At 42.6% G+C, this 18,930-nt stretch overlaps 1 protein-coding gene across 4 annotated transcripts in view; it reads right to left on the reverse strand.

The window, feature by feature from the left end:
• LOC138288505 (transducin-like enhancer protein 4) overlaps positions 1–18,930 on the reverse strand; it is a 241,622-nt gene that overhangs the window by 16,493 nt on the left and 206,199 nt on the right. For all 4 annotated transcript variants that reach the window (XM_069230061.1, XM_069230055.1, XM_069230063.1 and 1 more), the window contains 5 exons: positions 15,237–15,342; positions 14,853–15,046; positions 10,475–10,551; positions 6,691–6,940; positions 5,253–5,500 (listed from right to left, as the gene is read on the reverse strand). In XM_069230061.1, coding sequence (XP_069086162.1) covers positions 5,253–5,500; positions 6,691–6,940; positions 10,475–10,551; positions 14,853–15,046; positions 15,237–15,342 — 875 coding nt within the window. The remainder of the gene's footprint in view (positions 1–5,252; positions 5,501–6,690; positions 6,941–10,474; positions 10,552–14,852; positions 15,047–15,236; positions 15,343–18,930) is intronic.

Raw genomic sequence — 18,930 nt, forward strand, 5'->3', positions numbered from 1 at the left:
AGAAAACTTCACCCCGCCCCCACTGGGCCTGGGGTGTTCTAAGCTGCAGCACATTTACACACTTGAGAAACTGACTGCATTAATGGCATATTAAACTGACCAGATCTGAAAAGACCTGAAAGCCATTTAAAACGTATATTAAGACTCAGATGGTGACTGAAGAATGTTATGACACATTCCAGATTTAGTAAGGAAGAGTGGGTACCACAGAAAGTATGGCTCTTTGGAACATGACACCATTGATCCTGAAGACATCACAGACCCCCCCATTTATGTCACTGCCTGATGTAGTGTTCGGTCTTTTCTGTTGCACCCTCTCCACGCATGTGCCCCCCCGTGTTTCCTTTTCTGTCTTGTTCCAATGCAATGCACTAAGGTTTGCATTATATTGTTATGTTTTTTTTAAACTCAAAATGTGTTGGAAAAAAAGAATATATACATATTTTATATTTCCTCATGAAACTAACTATTATATAAATGTTATAATAGAAAAAGCCAACAAATCAAAGGTTGTGGGCCTTATAATTATAAACTGGAACCCCAGACACTGTTGAGGTCCTCACACACCACTAATACTTGCCAAGAACAAGCACTATTCTCCAAAATGGGCAATGCAGATCCAGTTAAAAAGAGGTGTACAGTGGTAACTGATGGGCTCATGTGAATATTCAAAGGCACACAGGATGCTACTGTGCTCAAACAAAGCAATGTAACAGCAAAGATATCATACTGAATTTGTGCTTCAGGTTTACATTTCAGAAATTAAGCACTATCTAAAAGAGCTGGAACTTGTTAGACTGTAAAAAGGCAGGGTTTATTAATAACTCTGCCACAGAGGAGCTACATATGACCAACCAGTTTGAAAATTAAAGATCCTGAACCACCGGGCTAAGAAGATGTGCCACTGCTTTGACCGTAATCCTGGAAATAAGAATTTAAACTTTCTAAAATCATTCTGTTTCGGCAGTCACCTCACCTTAATAAAGGTTTCAGCTGTGAAGCCGAACAGAAATGTATTCAGTGGGGTCTAGGAAGTACACTCAGAAAATCTAAACCATGAAAAACAAAAACTGGACAGATGAAGAAATGTACTTTATAAATATGTTTCAGCAAAAAAAAAAAAAGCCTTGCCTCGCTTTCAAGGTGCAACCTGTAGTGACTCAGAAATCAGTTGAAGAGAGTTCTCAAAAGAGATGAGAGAAAAGGAATGGGAGAATCTTTCTTGACAGACGTTGCCTCTTACACCCCATCAAGAAACTAAGCCCATCTCCCTACACAACATCTCGTGTCAAATCGTCAACTCTCACTACTTACTCTGAGCTCTCAAAATTACAAGCATTCCTTGACTGAGAAGCATAGCAGCAGTTTTTAAAACCCGAGAAACGTAATTAACAAAGAATCAAACACAAAGCAAGAGGAGCAGTTTGCAACTGTCTACAAAATAGAAATGAAAAAGACGCCGATTTGAAAGCCAGACATACTAAACACCTTGGCTCTAAATACAGGCAGAGAAATTCTGAACTAAATACATTGAGGTAGGTCATTACAGTTCATTGCTCTGTGGCCTTGCTCATACACACGACAAGTCTGCAGTGTTTTACATGACAGTGCAGAGCCACACAGACCTGTACATTGCTCCCACATATCACAGCACACAGGGGCTCGATGATAACCTAGTTAAATTTAAAAGGGGGGGGTAAATAAAGACTATCTGCTTTATAGCCACTTAATTAGAGCTGAAAACAGACAAGTTCGTAAAACGTTTAAACACTATAAAAGCGAAAGAATAATAGATAATGCATTAGTGAATGAAAAACATGCTCGGTGCTCACACTTAGTGAATATGCAAGTGCATAAAACAAAGCTCCTGTATGGCCACATGACTTTAAATGACAAATCATTTATTTAATAAATATACAGATGTTATCTTCAATTGATGCTAAAAAGTACTGGTTCAAAGAGCTACAAGTCGACAGCATTTTGATACATTAAGGATGCTGGGTCATCATAACCAGGGCTAGAGAAAAAAAACACAGCAAGGCCCGAGAGAAAGGCTAAGGGATAAAGTAAAAAATTAGGAAAAATATGTTCTGCAATTGGAAGTTAATAGGACACAGCCATCAGTCTAAGGAACTTCCACTCAAGGGCGCTGACTTTTCACAATAATGTAAAGAGAAAAGAAAGTAAAAAAATACGGTGATTGCAACAACTATGGTAGTGTCACACAGTGCGAGTAAGGGGACCCTCCGCACAAACAAAATGGTTACTTACCCATAGGAGTAGTTGTGCAGCTTAAAGAAGCCCCTGTGCGTGGTCACCACATTAAAAATCTTTTTCCCCACTTGCAGGCCATTGAGCCCACCCACTTTTTTGGTGCCATTGTGTGTTCTGTGTCAACAATTTAATCCATCCGCAATATTTTTTGTACAGCACCACATCCCCGGGGACGTTCGCTACTGAATCCAGAAAACATTTTAAGCTGCAAAATTACTTCTGTCGGTAAGCAGCCATTTTGGTTTGCAGCACAAGTCAGTTCTGGGTTCACCTGCATGCACTGCAACGCAGATGTCCAAATTCCAAACTGTCAGGAGCTAGAATGATAGATTGACGCTAGTTAGTTCCAGGTGATAGACCTGTTCCCGTTAACTTAGCAGCAGGCCTTGTGATGCTAGTAGTTTTTTTATTTGCCATGTTAAACTTCCACCTGGTCTGTGAACGGTGCCGGTCATGCCCATTGCAGTGCTATTAAGATTAGCATCACGAATGGCTGTTTGCATTTATCACCAGTGATATCAGTGTTATTGAGGGAAAAGGGACTACAGATTTACCTGATTAGTCTGCTGACACAGAATTCTGCTGTAAGAGGAATGACATGCTGAAGTGTAGTCACCTTCAAAATCTGGGTCTTTAGAAAACTGTTTAAAAAACAGGGATCCTGAATTATAATCAGTGTTTTATTCAGTTTGGTACCAGGAAAAATACTGGTTGTTCTGCTCCCTGGGCACCTTTTTTTTTTTTTTTTAATCGCTTGCTTTTGAAGGAGTAGCTCCACCTCCTATTGCAAGCAATTTTGCTCTTCCTTGGTATTAGTTCACAGTTCTGGTGTCGTGGCCCGAGAGAGAAAGAAAGAGAGAGAGAAAGAAAGAGAGAGAGAGAGAGAAATAGAGAGAGAGTTTTTTTTTTTTTTTAAAATAGAGTTTGATACAGCTGCCATGCGGGATAATGACCAGTTTCGGTCAAAGAGGTCTGACCTCTATTCCAGGACATTCCTGAGAAGCTGGCTCTTTTTCTGGCCGTGGTCACTGTTAATGAGTCCACCACTGCACTGTCGTTTATGTATCAGGAGTCTTTTGAGGGATCTTTATATTATTCTCCACCCTTTACAAAAGCCAAATCCTAAAAACCTCCACACCTTGATCGAGGGTGCTTGGGAGCATAGGAAGGTATGGACTCTTTGCTATGGCCAAGAGAATTTTGAGGCAAAAACAACCCTGTAACTGTTCCTCTAGTCGCACCTCACACTTGTCTGTAGTTTTTTTTTTTTTTACCAAAGTGCTGTACTTTACAATGTCATTGGGGTGAAGGCCAGGAAGAGTAGGATTAGATGCCCTTTTCTTGTGAGTCTGTTTTGAGTTCTTACCATTCTCCCTCAGTGCTACCATGGTCCTGAAAAACCACAGGCTCGTACATCATCTCCTCCTCCAAGACTTCATTTTCTTTCTTCTGGGGTTCAGGTGTTGTCAGTAGCCGCAACTAGACGCCTTTGTCCTTAGCCAGATTCGAAGGGATTCAAAATCCTTTTAGGAATTTGTTAAAATCCCTGTCAGTCTGGATGATGGCTGCCATTTCAGCCTTGGGCAGTCTTTTTTTCCTTTCATCCTCAAGTGCTCTTTGTCCTGTGTAGAGGGTGGATATTGATTGCCCTTCTTTTCACAGTCAGTGTTCCTTGCTTCGACCCCTTCTCCATTTCAGGGATTCGATTGCCTCCAAGTGTCGAACCAGTGTTCAATGGACATCCTCCTACAATGTCCTCGTGTTGGGATGAGTGGGGTTTTCTTTGTTTTGACCTCCCTTCAGAAAAAATAATCTAAATATGGCGACTAAGGACAGGAGTTTCTGAGGCACACGGCTGACATCACACGGGGATGAACATACCACCAAATGATGGAGGACAACGACGCCTCGGGGGAAGGAAAAAAAAAAAAAAAGAACAAGAACGAAAAATTCAAGATAAACCACTAGATGGCAGAATAATGCACGGCATGTCAATCCAGGAAAAAATCATAGTGCAAAATAGTAGGAAAGCTTGAGTGCCAATGTATGGCCTGACAGCATTAGAAGGATTGTGCAAAGGAGAACCGATATGACTGAATTAAAATAATAGGAAGGAATGAGGGTATGGGTTTTACCAGTATAAGCAGAATCCCACAAAAAACAATAATAACCACTGGGAACCAGCGGGGGCTGAAATAAATGTTCAGCAGGGGCACCTGAGACGGAAGGGGCACCTGAGACGGAAGGGGATACCCAATGTAGACAGTTAAGTAGCTAAAATCAATTCCAAAAATAAGAGAGCTGGTGCCTATAGATTTCTCCTTCTGAATGCTCCGGAGCACAAAAAATATTTCTGGATTACTTGTGGGTGTGTTCCTTCTTTGACCTGTTTTGACTCAATACCAAGCGAACTAGTGTAGTTACATAGGATGTTGGAGACGGTGGGGGAAGAGAAACTACCTGTAGGCAACTCCCACCTAAGGCGAGGTCTCCTAACCCCCAGGGTAGAGGAAAAGACTCGATGAAGGGGTGAAATTTCATTTGTAATAAAAATCTAGCGAGTAGAAACTGTGTACCTATATGAGGGAGATGAACAGGTCTTATACAGTAAGAAATGGGCCAAAGCAGGGAATAATAAGGCATTACTGGGGTAGTGCACATTATTGCCAATCTCTCAGTCTCTCAAAAACCAGTGGTCTGAACGGTTCTTCCTCTGTTATATTCCTGCTGATGAGACGGCTAATCTAATCATTTCATGAGATAACCACTGATTGTAGATAAAATACAATCTCCACAAACATAAAAACAGGGTTAAAAATGCACTAGTGAATGACATGTCAAAATAACATTTAGGCACATCACAGATTCTGAGCACTGGAAATTCAATAAAGCAGCACTGGTGGTGGCTGAAAGCTACTTTGGTTACAGCATATGCAAGTCAATAACCGTGTTCGGGCAAAAGGCTTCACTTAACCCACCTGACCAGCGTCTGGTTGTGTAGATCCCACACTGCAATGTTGCCATCACTACAGCAGGAGAAGCAGACCTTGGAATCGGGGCTGATTGCCAGAGCGTAGCAGGCTGGAGCGGAGGACGTCAGCTCTGCCTTAATACGGGGCGTCGGAGCCGCCAGGTCCCAAATGGAAAGCGTGCTGGCTTCCCCGCCGACGATCAGGGTGCGACCGTCCGGGAGCAATCTACAGGAACGGATGTAGTTATCTCTGTTCTGAAGAGACAAAATACATCAAGCAACACTTCATGAGAGAACATCACCAGCTCTAGAAAAGAAGGGCGTAAAACATTAAATTGCGCGCTTACCTCCGATTTTAATGGTTTTCTACGTATGACAATGATAAAGTGAATTAATACCAGGAAATTACCTGACATTAAGCAAGCACTTAAAACCCGATCTACAAATCTCATCACCGAGATCTTTAATCTTAATTAGTATAAAATGCAGACATTCACCCAGCTCCAACTACGCAGCGTTCACTTGCAAATACATTAGCTTTTTAATTTACGTGATAGATAGACACTTTTAACCCATCACATTGTTTGACACATACCGATAAAGGATTTTCTAAAAGTACATTGCTTTAAGACCAGTCAACTTTTTGTAACCATTGCACTGCTTATACAATCCAGTCTGTGGCAAGAAATACCACACAGTGAAAGATTAATTTAAATATAAGCCTAAACTACTGAGCTGACAAGTTGCTCATACAAAATGAAAAGCCACAAAACAAGTCAAAAAACACAAAATGTCTTTTTAAGTTAATAAAAGCTGATAAACTTCACAGCAGATAAACCACAGAGGTCAGTGAAAACATTTAAACTCCAAAGACTTTTACTTATTAACACATAGCCATTTATTACTACTGCTAGATTTTACGCAATAAACTATCTCCTTCTTTTGAGAATTCTGTCAAAGAGCTTGCTTATGCAAGGAATACAGCAGTTCTTCCACTTCTATACTCCTTGAAAAGGGGGTCAGTTTTAAGCAGACTATGGTTTTTAACTCTGATTAGCCCAAGTGACATTAGTGAAGCACCTCCGCGCCTCTATAAAATCACATTTGGAGGTCGCTGCTTGCATTCAAGTTGATTTCTGAACATGAGCCGGTGGTGGGGTGCCTTTCACCTGACTTGCAAGAAACCCGATGCAACATTCCCAACCCCCATTTGTCAGAGATGGCTGCAGACAATTGCCTGAACAGCGCAGCTCCCCCCCCCCCCCCCTAAAAAAGAACCCAGGTGCTAAAAATAATGGCTGCAGTGGCAACACAGTGAGCACATCTCCCAGGCGCATTCCTCGTTCGTCAATGCAGCATAATCCGCACTGATCAGGCCGACGCAGCTTCCCAGCTTTCAGCGCAGCACCTTAATACATCACCCCAATTATTGGCTGTCTACGTACCAGGCAGTCCAGCTGAGAGACGGGGCTCTTGTTCCCAGGGTGGCTGATGTCCCAGACTTTGACGCATCCCTTTCCGCCCGTGTACACGTGCCGCGTGGGGTTGCTGATGGTGACTGCGCAGACGACCTCCCCGTGACTGAGCGTGTTGATCTGACGGGCGTGACGAGGGATTCCCGGTCCAATCAGAGCATCTGGAGGGAATGGTACCGGCTGCATCTGGCCGTCGGCGCTGACATGAAACGAATAGGCCCTTTCAAAGTCAGAGAGAGACACGTTTTACTTAGCTGTTCCCGTTATCTCAAACCAGAGCAAATACTACACCTGGAAGGAGCAAAACAAAAACTAAGGACTGAAGACCACACAACCACTGGACAGTTCTCTATCGAAATGCTAACGGCATCTCTATCGGAATAAAAAAAAAAGAAAAAAAAAAAAAAAATCACCTCAGGCTACACAATGAAAAGCTTCCCAAAGAAATAACACAAGTTCCGCTCGTGTTTTCACGCAGGAATGGTGAGGGGCACTTTGCCAACATTACTTCCTTGCAAGCAGGTGTGCGACAAGTGTCAATCTTTGACATTTTCCAGAAAGAAAATTCTAGTTCTAGTACCATTTCACAGTAGAGCACAGATGACATGCCGTCAACGCGAGGCAGCGATAGCTGCCAGCGTGTAATTGGAGTCTGTGGAATACAGCTCCGATCCCGTTAACAAGCAAGGAAGATGTCGAGATGATGGGAAAAGCGAGAATTCGGGATACAAACCTCCCTGCGTCTAGTGCACAGAGCTGAATTACAAGGTGTGCAGGAAAAGGAGAGGTCAGAGTGCGCTAGCCCTTAGCAGGCCTAGAAGCGAAGAAGCACCTGTGTACTCAGGACGACTTTATTTCTGTACATACAGTTATGCAGTGTGAACTAATTTTGAGGGCACTGGAGCGCGACATGAAACATGGAAATATGGTCTAACAACCTGAGTGAACTGTCCACAATGGGAACGAGTGAATATTAGTCTTCAAGCTACACCCTGGAGTAGTGCGTTTCAAGGTTTTTATGGAAACTCGGTTTAAGATTTAAAAAGAAAATACCTTGATACATTCCTGTCATTATTTTTGTAAAACTGAAAGTAGAGAATCCCCTCATCTCTAATTCCTCTAACCCCTCCAAGGGTATGATACAGGTTTCTCCTGAAGTTGACAGGTGTTCTATGAGGTGGCCACTATGAGGTGGCCACAAACCCCCTCCCTCAAGAAGAGTCATACACAGGCTTGCTTCAGGGCGGTTCCGTTTGCCAATGGGGCTATCAGGGAAATAGCTGTAGGGCTTTCTGGTGAAAAAACGGATTGCTCCAGTTTCACGTAGTGCTCAAAAGGTTCCTAAGTTTAGACTGAGCCCACAAGGTTGTGAGGGAATTTCTCCATCAACTGCCAGAGCCTATGTCAGTTATCACAGGAGGTATCCCCAACTTATTTCTTGTCTGTTGTAAAGAGAATTTACATTCAACTGTGGGGAAGAGGACAGATCCGATATTTGGTACCAGAAAAGTTAAAGTAAATAGATTTCCGTCTTACAGCAAGAAAACCAGCATTTCAGATGGCTAAGAAGCAATATGCTAGGTTTTTTTCAGGACAACATTTAAACACCACCTCTACTAAAAAAAAAAGCCAAATTTTATTTGGAATTATAAAAGCCAGCCTGTAAATTAACAGAGCAAAGGCAAATGTATTTGTTCAATTTTATTCAGTGTTCAGCATGTCATCCGCTTTGAGGGAAGCTGTTAGTGACGTGCCAGAACATGACATTTAGGAGTGACCAGAAAAAGCAGTTAAATTGTAACAGCAGCTTAGCTTTATAAGCGCTCCACAGCTACGGGCTTATTTCATCATACCACCTACTGAGAAATTCTCAAATGATGCTAGCAGTCACGATGCACCACAGATGCGTATGACCTGGGCCACTGGAATTATGAGGCGACGGAGCATAAAATTATGCAGCAGGGTTGGGTAAAAGGAGGATTGGAGGGCATATTATTGCAAATTAGGTGGCAGCATCATTTCAATATTTGGTGATTTTAACACAAATACTGTCCAAGAAAAGATTTTACCTCCTTAGCACCTGAACACAACAATCAGCAGCCAAAACATAATCAGTTAATCTCTGCAAAGGGTCTCCCACACCTGGCACCTTTTAAGTAAAGTTTGCTCTTTTTTGAGATAGAAACACACCGCAGCACCCTACAAGTCCAGTATCCCTGCATATGACCCAACTGTAGAGTTAGAACTATCACACACACTAGGATGGAATGGCAGACTATCCTGGGGATACTGACAGTATTGGGATGGCACTACAGTCCAAAGATCAGGAATAAAAGAAAATAAAACGGCCAGAGTTTATCAATGTTCATTAAAAAAGGACTGCATATTCGTGGAAGCACTTAAGGTTGCGGTAAGCCTTAGTTGTTGGTGGCTAGCCACATTAGTGGACACAGAGATCCCATACACAATAAGTGGTGGACACCAAAATTGGTAACTAATGTTATACTCTTTTTTTATTTGTTGTAGAGCCACATAATTTTAAGTGACAAACCTTTAAATCTATGTGTCTATCACACGACCTTTCAAGAGCTATTGCCAAGTCTTTAATAAGAGGGATGAATAAGAAGATGGTTCATTAGTATTCACTGCCACAGTGCAGATTTTCTGCACCATGGTGGGAGGAAAAAGTGAAGCTGATGTCCATCTATCTTCTACAATAATGCAAGTCACAGCAGAAACAAATAAGGAACTCACAACTTAAACTAAAATCCCCTGACAAATAATTAGGATTTGAACACTACTCCATCTTACTTCCATTCCGGCTGCTCACTGAACAGATCAGTACCTATTCCAGTGAGGAAGGAAGTGTGCAAGGACAGTAATAACGGATAACATATACAAAAACGTGTGGTGCAGTGAAGGAGAGGCGGACGGATTGTTTTTTAGTCTCGTTGGGGCAATGCTTGCTCTTTTTGCGTGAACAACTAGTTTTATGCTCATGATTTCAGAGAGTAGCTGTAGCCTTGGTAAATTGATGGCCACTACGCAGTGTTTCATAATGACTTCAAAGTGTGAAGTTAGATTTAATCGCTTACTGATATTGAGCAAATTAATCTGGCAACGTACCATCGCTTATCAAATTACAAACGGCAGGACTGCATTATCAAGCAAAATACATAATAGCTAGTTATAAGGATCATCTGGCATAGGATCCTGGGAGCCATGACAAGCGGAAGAACGTGAGGAAAAGGAGACAATATTGAGTGTCACGCTTGGAACGCAAAGTCAGAAGGGAGAGGAATGTGGGGGCACTAGATCACTAAACGAGGACAGTTGAAGGCCAAATAAGGGGACAAGTAAGGACCAGAGAAAGCGTGCATGGGGATAAAAGTAAAGGGCTATAAGAAAAGACAGGGGAGTATGGGAGGGCAACTGGGGAGAAAATAACACAAATAAATACAACTAGGGGGGTAAAGGGAAGAAATGGATGCAGCAACTGAGGGTAAACAGTTGCATTGAAAGACAAGGAAAAGGTAGCAGAAGGAAATAAAAGAGGGCACAAGGGAGAAAGTGGTTGCTTTCAAGTAGACAAGTGTTGAAAAGTAGTAGAGGAGAAGTGTTGCGGTGGAAGACAGAAGTATCAATTTCAGAAAAGATGGAAGAAATACGGTATTCTCCAAGTGACAACCAGAACAATTACATTAATGCAATTAAACAATTATATTTACGTTCAGTTAATAATGCAGAAACTCACGGTTTTCCGCCAGGGATTCCAGAAAGATTTGGAGGAATTCCTGGTACTCTCATGTGATGATGTGGATCAAAACCAACCTGTCACATTGAAAAGCAGAGGAATACATTGCATCACAGATATACTGGCAAAGGGATACATATACTTCATGAGTAATTTAAAAATGCGGTCCAAATAACAAAATAGTTACTTACCAGTAGGGGTAGTTTTGCAGCCTGAAGATTTTTCTTGATTCACATGCTCTGCATCATTTCGCCATTTAACGGTTGGATCCTGAATTGTCTCTTTATTTCTTCTTCTGGGTGTCGACCACCACCATTTGGTGTTAGGTCCATCCCACCGTATGAAGTCAGACTTCACCCCAGATGTTCCTGTGCCTTGTAGCCATCTTCAGATTCGTTTTTGCAATTGTGTTTTTGTTTTCTCTCTTTTTTCTTTCGATCTCTTCCTCACCCCCTGTTTGTCCTGTTCTCATCTCTTGGAAGGTGGTTGGGTCGCATGTGGATCCAGAAAATTCTTCAGGGTGCAAAACTACTCCTACTGGTAAATAACCATTTCGTTTTGCACCATGAATCCTTTTCTGGTTAACCTCTTTATAACGGGTGCTGTGAAGAAACTTAATGCCTCTCTGGTGTAGGCCACGACTGCTGCAACATGTACCTTTAAGGACGAGTAGTGATTCTGCAGTCTAGCATGTGTGTGAGATAGGTTATTACTGTCTCCTGCCTAGATATAGCTTCTATGGTGTTGTTTCCTGTGCACAATAGGAGGTATTCCATCCATTCTAATGTGTAGCATCTTCTTGTTGGTTTACTTGCTTCCTTTAGTATCTCCATAGATCTGGGTGGTAGGTTTCAGTGTTCGAATTCTATGTATTCAGGTGCCATGCTGCTAGACTGAGTGTTACTGGTTCTGTGTGAAGCACTTGCTCTTTTGTATTATGGGTAGATCTTGCTCCAGTTTGATCCTATACTCTGTCCCTTGGACAGTTTGAGTAAGTCAGAGTACCATGCTTGTCTAGCCCATTGAGGGGCTATAAAGATGAGGTTCGTCCATCGTCTCCTGGCCTTCTCCAGTACCTTTGGTATTTCAGGAAATCAGTGGAAAGGTGTAAGCAAAACTTCCTTTAGTGACTGGGCATTCCCTTTTGATTGGTGGTGTGGAAACCTGGAGGCGCAATATAGCATTTTATGTTCTCTGGTGATGCAAACAGGTTGATTGCTGGTATCCCTAAAATCCTGAAAATCTTTTCTAGGCTCCCTTGTTTTATTTCCCATTCATGTGTGCTGTTTTCCTGTCTGCTTAGTCTGTCCAACTCTATGTTGTCCTTTCCTGGTAGGTGTATTGTTTGTAGGTTGATCCCTTGAGGTATCGCCCACTTCCATATTTCTGGGGCCAGCTTGCTTAGGGTGAACAATTTTGTACCCCCTTGCTTGTTTAGGTAGAACATAGTTGTTGTATTGTCTGTTTGTATTAGTACAATTTTCCCTGCTCTTTGCATTTGGAATGCTTTCATGGCCAGTAACACTGTTTTCAGTTCTAGGAAATTGATGTGTTTAATTGCATCTCTTTTGTTCCATTGGCCTCAGATTTTTAGATTGTCCATGTGTGCTCTCCACCCCTTGTAGGATGCATCCGTAGTGATGGGCACAGAGGGAGTTGTCGTCTTGAAAAGTCTTCCCTTGGTTATTTGTTTAGATGCCCACCATTGTATCTCTTTTTGCATTTTCCCTGTTACAACCACTAGATCTTCCCTGTGGTTTGTGACCAACTGTTGGTTAGCCATTCTTAAAATGGTCGCATGTGTAGTCTCGCATGTGGTATGAGAGGGATGCAAGATGCCATCATGCCCATCAGTTTCATGACTGTCCTCACTGTCAGAGATTGTCCCTTCTGGTAAAGGCGAGTTTGCTCTGTGGTTGCCTGTATTCTCTTTTAGGATGGGTAAGCATGTGCTCTCCTCTCATTGAGTCTGGCTCCTAGGAAGACTTTTTTCTTGCTGTGGTGATTATTTTTTGTAGTTTATACTGAACCCAAGCTTTTGTACTGTTGTGATAATTGTTTTGGTGTCTCTGACATTTCTCCTTTGTATGTGTCATTATAAGCCAGTCGTCCAGGTAGGAGTACACATGCACTCCCTTTCTTCTTCGAAATGCCCCAACTGTAGCTAGGCATTTTGTGAAAACTCTTGGTGCTGATTTTATTCCGAATGTTAAGACCTTGAACTGATAGTGCACACTGAGTACAAATTTAAGGTATTTCTTGTGTGCCTGATTTATTGGTATGTGCAGATGTGCATCCTGGAGATCTATGGTTGCCATGTAATCTCCTCTTTGCAGGAGTGTTATTAACTCCTGAAGTCTTGTCATTTTGAAATGTTGAGTGCAAATTAATTTATTTATGAACCGGAGGTCTAGGATCAGTCTTAGCTTAAGGTCTTGTTTTGGCACCAAGAAGTAGGGTGAGTACATTTCTTAGTTCAATTCGCCCTTAAGTACCTTTTCTATTGCCTGTTTTTGCAAGAGATCTTTCACCTACCTTTTCAGTTGGATTAGTTCAGTTGTCTGATATTTTTTCTTCCTTGGTAGATTTGGTGGAGGTAGCCTTGAGAGTTCTAAAAAGTAGATGTGGTGTACCATGTTCAGTACCCAATTGTCTGTGGTCATTTTCTCCCACTAGGTGGGTACAGAGCTATTCTGCCTCTTACTGGTGTTGTGTGGGTGCTTGAGGGCATTTGAGAATCACATGGTTGTTACCCCTCCTCTTGGGGGTTGACCCCTTGCTCTCCCTTGAAAGGACTGTCTGATGGGTTGTTGCCATTGTTGGTACTTGGTTTGTTGGTTACCACGTAAGGTACTCCCCTGGATTGACTGCTGTAGTGGTTGTTGCCCACTGGTGAAGGCTCCTCTTCCTGTGGGGCTTCTGATGTTGCTCTCTCTCTTCTGAAGTTACCTCTCAATAGTAGTGGCCCCAACGTTTTGGCTGTATCGTTGTCCTATTTAATCTGTTGTAAGGGCCCGTCCACTATTTGGCCAAACAGGGCCTCTCCAGTGAAGGGCTTTTTGAATATGGATGCCTGCACTTCGGGATTTAAGTCGGATATCCTCAGTGGTGCGTGCCTTCCGAGTGTTGCCCCTGTGCACATTTGTCTGCAAGCTGTGAGCGCGGCTTGCAGAGCAGATTTTAAACTTGAATTGTCAATAGTTTTTCCTTCTTGAATAATCGCCTTTGCCCTCTTGTCCCGCTCTGTGAGTTTTTCATGAGTTCCTCAATTTCATCCTATTGCTGGTGGCCGTATCTGTTTAGGCGGGCTTTGGAGTTGACTATACGCCACTGTGCTGCCGCTTCTCTTTCCATCCCCACCATGTCCAGTCTTTTGCGTTCTCTTTCAGGAGGGGGGCCTGTGAAGGAGTGTGCATTGGTCCTCCTTGCTGTTGTGACTATAACAGCCAATGTGTTTCCCTGAATGTATTTGGGGTCCTTTGGAGAGGGTGTGTACCTCTTCTCCACTCTCGGTGTAACCCCCTCGGCTGCTGCAGGTTCCCTGAAGGCCTCCTTACCTTGGTCCAGTATGCTGGATAAAATGGGTAGGTATAGATTGGCTTTGCTTGAAGGCATGAGGGTTTCCAGTAGGAAGCAGGAGTCCCCTTTCTCTTTTTCAGGGATACTCCATATGTGTCTTCTGCCTTCAACAGGTTATTATAGCATGTGAATTCGTCAGCCTCCTCTTCTGGGCTCTGTTTCAAGCTCATTCTGCTTTTGGTGGGCTTTGAGTGCCGCCTTGGGGACAAATGCTGTGGAGGCTTCACAGCCCTAGTCTCTGATCTCATAAGTGGCAGTGGGTCGTGCTGGGCAAACTTATGGTGGGAGTTCGGGCAGAATTTAAAAGAGGTGTTTTCCATGACCCCAACATTGCTTCATTTTCCTGCTCCGTGGATTCCTTCGGTGTCCCCCGCCGGGGAATGTGTTAGGCTGTCTCCTTGCCTTGGCTTCAGCTGGTTTTCGGTCTTAACTTCACGTGAAAAACGTTTGAGTTTTTCATTGTTTCTGCCGTTCTTTCAAAAAAACGTTGGAGCTCCTTCCTAGCTTCCAGACCCAATGGCGGAAAAAAAGAATCTGAAGATGGCTACCATGCACAGGAACTTCCCGGGGATGGACCTAACTCCAAATGGTGGTTAACGACACCCAGAAGAAAAAATAATTTAAAAAGAGAATTCCGGACACAACCACTAAATGGCAGAATTATGTACAGCATCTGAATCCATAAAAGGATTCATGCTGCAAAACTGAATATGTACAACAAGTTCTATAGACAACTACATCCTCCAATAACAGAAGAAAACCAATAACATATCTATGCATCACAAAGGGATGTACCTACCACAGGAGACCTTCCGTAGGCAGCAGCAGCAGCTGCTGCAGCGGCTGCAGCACTCATTTGAGGAGAGATATTATGAAGGCTAGCATAGGCTGCTCCTGGACTAGTCAATTCTCCATTCATCCCAGCATGTGGCACAATCCCAAATGGGGTAGGATACGGACATGGCACAGCCATAGGAGTTCTCAAACTTGCAGCTAGAATCAACACAAATGGATGAGTTAAAGATGCACCTCAATTACGGGGATGGAGCATTTTAGCTCAATTTCAAATCACAAGTTGTACTAAAAAAAAATCTGGGGACAAGCTCAATCAGCTCAGTTTAATGGTAAATCAATGTGAACACACTGTCAAAGTCACTTTAAGATCAACTTAAAAGCAACTTACCAGGTATCGGTCGCAGACCTGTGGTGGAGTTGCTTCCTGGGGTTGGAGCATCAGTTCGTGGTGTTGGAGTATTCGACTTTGATACTGGAGTGGTTGACTTTTCATTCTTGGTGGGAGGAAAAGGGACACATAATTTTAAACAAAATACTATTATCAGGCAAAGGAGTAAACGGTTGTAGACTCATAATTGTGAAGAACAAACCATATTATGGCACTAAATTAATTAGGATTAACTTAACGCTGCTTTTTGTCTCGTTTGCTGCAGTGCAGGAAGGCCCACGTGGGTCCAGTCTGCACTTCATCTACAAAATACCTACAGTACAGATAATGCAGTTATCTAGGAAATATATAAGCCAGCAAATGCACGATGTGGGAGTGAGCTAAAACGTTCAGGAGAACAAGATGACTTTAGTGGAAGCAATTTACCAAAGCTGGGATGCATTTCAAGAACATATATCAGATTTAAATGTCTCCAATTATATCCTTAGTGAGCAAAGTAAAGTTGATTTAAAATGCAAGCACTGACATGAAATTTAGAATGCATCATTTATACAACAGTATCTTCCGCCTAGCTAATGAAAAAAACGCTTCAGAGTTTCAGAAATAATACGTTTTGGCAAAAGGCAATGGGTCCAGATCTAATGTGCTACACAGTGCAGTGTTGGCACATTAGTCTAAGTCGCATGGGAGGGACCCAACAAAAGCAGACAAAAAGGGCTATAGCTGCAAAGTAGTCTCTCACGCAGTTCAATGCAAGCAAGCATGAAGCAGAGGTGAAAGGATACACTTAAACAGCCTAATAGCAGTAGGTGAGAAATGACCTCTTCACCAGGCTTGCTCCTGCAAAATGCAGATGAGATGACATAATACCTAGTAATAAGATCAAGTCAATCCTCATGATTAGATATAAAGAACTCTCTCTTCTAACGCCTCTCTTATATGGGCCGGAGGCAGTAAAACAAATATATCTACAAGCAAGGTTTCAGTTCTGCCTTAGAGAGCAGCCACCAAAACAAAATCACTTCTATCAGCTACCACTCCATGTATCAAACATATGATCAATAATCCATTACACATAGGAGAAGTCACCCTCATCATTTAAAATAAGTTAACATACGTCTTCTTCTGAAAAATCATACTTTAAATCCAGAAGATCAGGCCAGGAATTGGCCTATTCCACTATTACCATACTCAACAAAACTACTGGATAAGTCACCTTGCAAATTCAAGCATTTGTTGAAGTGAAGTGCTTGCTGGGCAACAACTAAGCAGGCTTTATACCATGATTTGGCATTAAAACAGTAATTGCTGTGGTCACTGAGGACTTGAGAATGATGGCAGACACTGGACGATAAGGTGTAGTTGTAGACCACTCTGCACACTCAATACCATCAATAAAATATACTGATACATTTGCAAAAAGCTCAATTCAGAGGCCCTGCCCTTTCATTGAGTATCATCTCTCATTTCAATAGATGTCCATTGGTCCAGAGGGATCTGGATTCACCCACCCTTCTTTTGAAATAAATATATGTATATAGCAAAAGAAAAAATGCTTTGTCTATGGGAAAAGTTGGTCCTAACTATAATAACCTACTGGGGAGGGACATATATATATATATTTATATTCACTGAAGAAACCAAAGGTTACCCAGAGTTTATAGTTAGGTTCTGAATTTACTTGTACAAAACCATAGAAATTCAGCCCTCTCTTTCCTGTGTCCAGCCCTTACTCATCCCTTCTGTCCTCCATGGTCCTTTGTGCATGCCCCAGCCCTCTCCCTCTTGCCCACCATGGCTGTTGTGCTGCCACTAACCCTCCCGCTTTGCATGCATGGCCTTCTGTGCTGCCATGGCCCCTCCCCACTTTCCCTCCGTTGTCTGCCATTCTAGTCTTACTGTTTTCCCTCCATGGTGTTTTGGCCTTCCAGTGCCGAACAAGCCTGCCCTCCATGGACAGCTTGCTGCTCCAGCCCTGGCCCTTCCCCTCTGCTCTTTGTTTTCCATATGCAGGCCCCTATCCCCTCCCTCCTGCCTTGTCTGTTCCATTGTAATACCCCTGCCCCCTTCTTCCTGCCATACATAGTCTCTTATGCTGCAACTGTTCTTCTTGCTGCCTTTGCCTATTTCCCTTCTGCTCTCGGTTGTCCATGAGCATGGCCATGTCGCCTACCTTTTGCTTTCCACGGTTTGTTGTGCTGCAGTGCCATCCTGCTTGCCCTGTGTGGTGTGTTGTGGTGCTGCAACCCCTGCCCTTTAAGGTAACTTTTGGTGCCCATGCCCATCTCCCTCCTGCACTCTTATCTGGGTCCATGTTCCTACCCCATTCCTCCTGTCCTCAGAGAACCAATGTACCATACCTGCCAACATTCAGAACATATAAGAGGGAGGTTTTGGAAAAAAAACGGGGAATTGAATATCCCCACTGATGTACTTTGCATAATTGGAGACATTTAGGCAGGAGACATATAAAATAAAGCCCTTTTGGGTTTAAAAACATCACAAGTCTCCTGCCTGAATCAGGTCTGATGGCATGTATGGTTGTGCTACCACTGTCTCTTCTTTCTGCCCTCAATGGTCTGTTATATTGCACCAGCCTCTCTTGCCTGTCCTGCATGGTTGGTTTGTTGCCCCTGCCACAATTTCCCCAACCTTCCATGGTCCCTTATGTTGCCACTGCTCCTCCCGACTGCCCAGTGTGGTCAACTTGTTCCCTCTGCACCCTCCTCCGTGCCCTCAATTATCAGAGTCCGTGCCCCTGACATCTGCCTCCCCACAGTATTCTAATGAACAACTAGATTTCTAAATTCCAAATTTATTAAAAGCCCACAGATAGATTACAATGGGCTTGCACGCTTGACCTAACAACTGGAGGGTATTATTGCCATTGGAATTATGCTTAGTGCTCTAAAAAACTAAAATGAGGACATATTTTCTGAGTTTTCAAGTAACACAAGGCACTTTTAAATTATTTGCTATCTTCATTTTTTTCTTCAGTTGATTACTTGATTATATGTTGCACTTCGTGAAGAGAATGTGATGTTATACCCAGAGCTGCAGACTTTGGAACTGAGGAACCAAGTCGAGTTTCAATGTCCGATCAACATCCTGTAATTCTTGGCAAATCACTGAATCTCCTAATGCCTAAAACCCAAAAGGAATGTGTTCTTGTGTAATGTAACTGATGCCCATGTAAAGCACTCCAATACCTTTAGGTCAAATTTGCGCTATATAAAACTGCATTAAAAAACAAACAAAAATGAATTAAGTGTTTTGCACACTTCTGTCATTGAGCAATACTTGGGCGATATTTGTTCTACGTTTGGCCTCTTTTTTCTGTGGTGGCTCCCTTGGGATATTTCTTTGTTGTAAAGCTCCCTAATCTCCTCATTCACTGCAGTATCCTCAGTAGAAAATGCTTTCAGTTTTCCACTTCGATTCCATCACAAAGGTGGTCTGATGTGCCACACTTTGTGCATACATTCAGGATGTATATGGTTCAGTCTACATGCCAGAATGTTTTAATAAAATAGAAGATGAAGATATTTGAGAAGTCACTTAAAATGCGTCCTAATTTTATTTTCTACAGCACTAACCACAATTTCTATGACAAAATGAAACTCCTCATTTTGTTGCTTTCTAAGTTACAATTTTTAAGTTTTACCAGTTTGATTCAATCAAGGTGGCTTCAGGT

The sequence above is a fragment of the Pleurodeles waltl genome, chromosome 1_1 (assembly GCF_031143425.1).
Source record: "Pleurodeles waltl isolate 20211129_DDA chromosome 1_1, aPleWal1.hap1.20221129, whole genome shotgun sequence".
NCBI lineage: Eukaryota > Metazoa > Chordata > Amphibia > Caudata > Salamandridae > Pleurodeles > Pleurodeles waltl.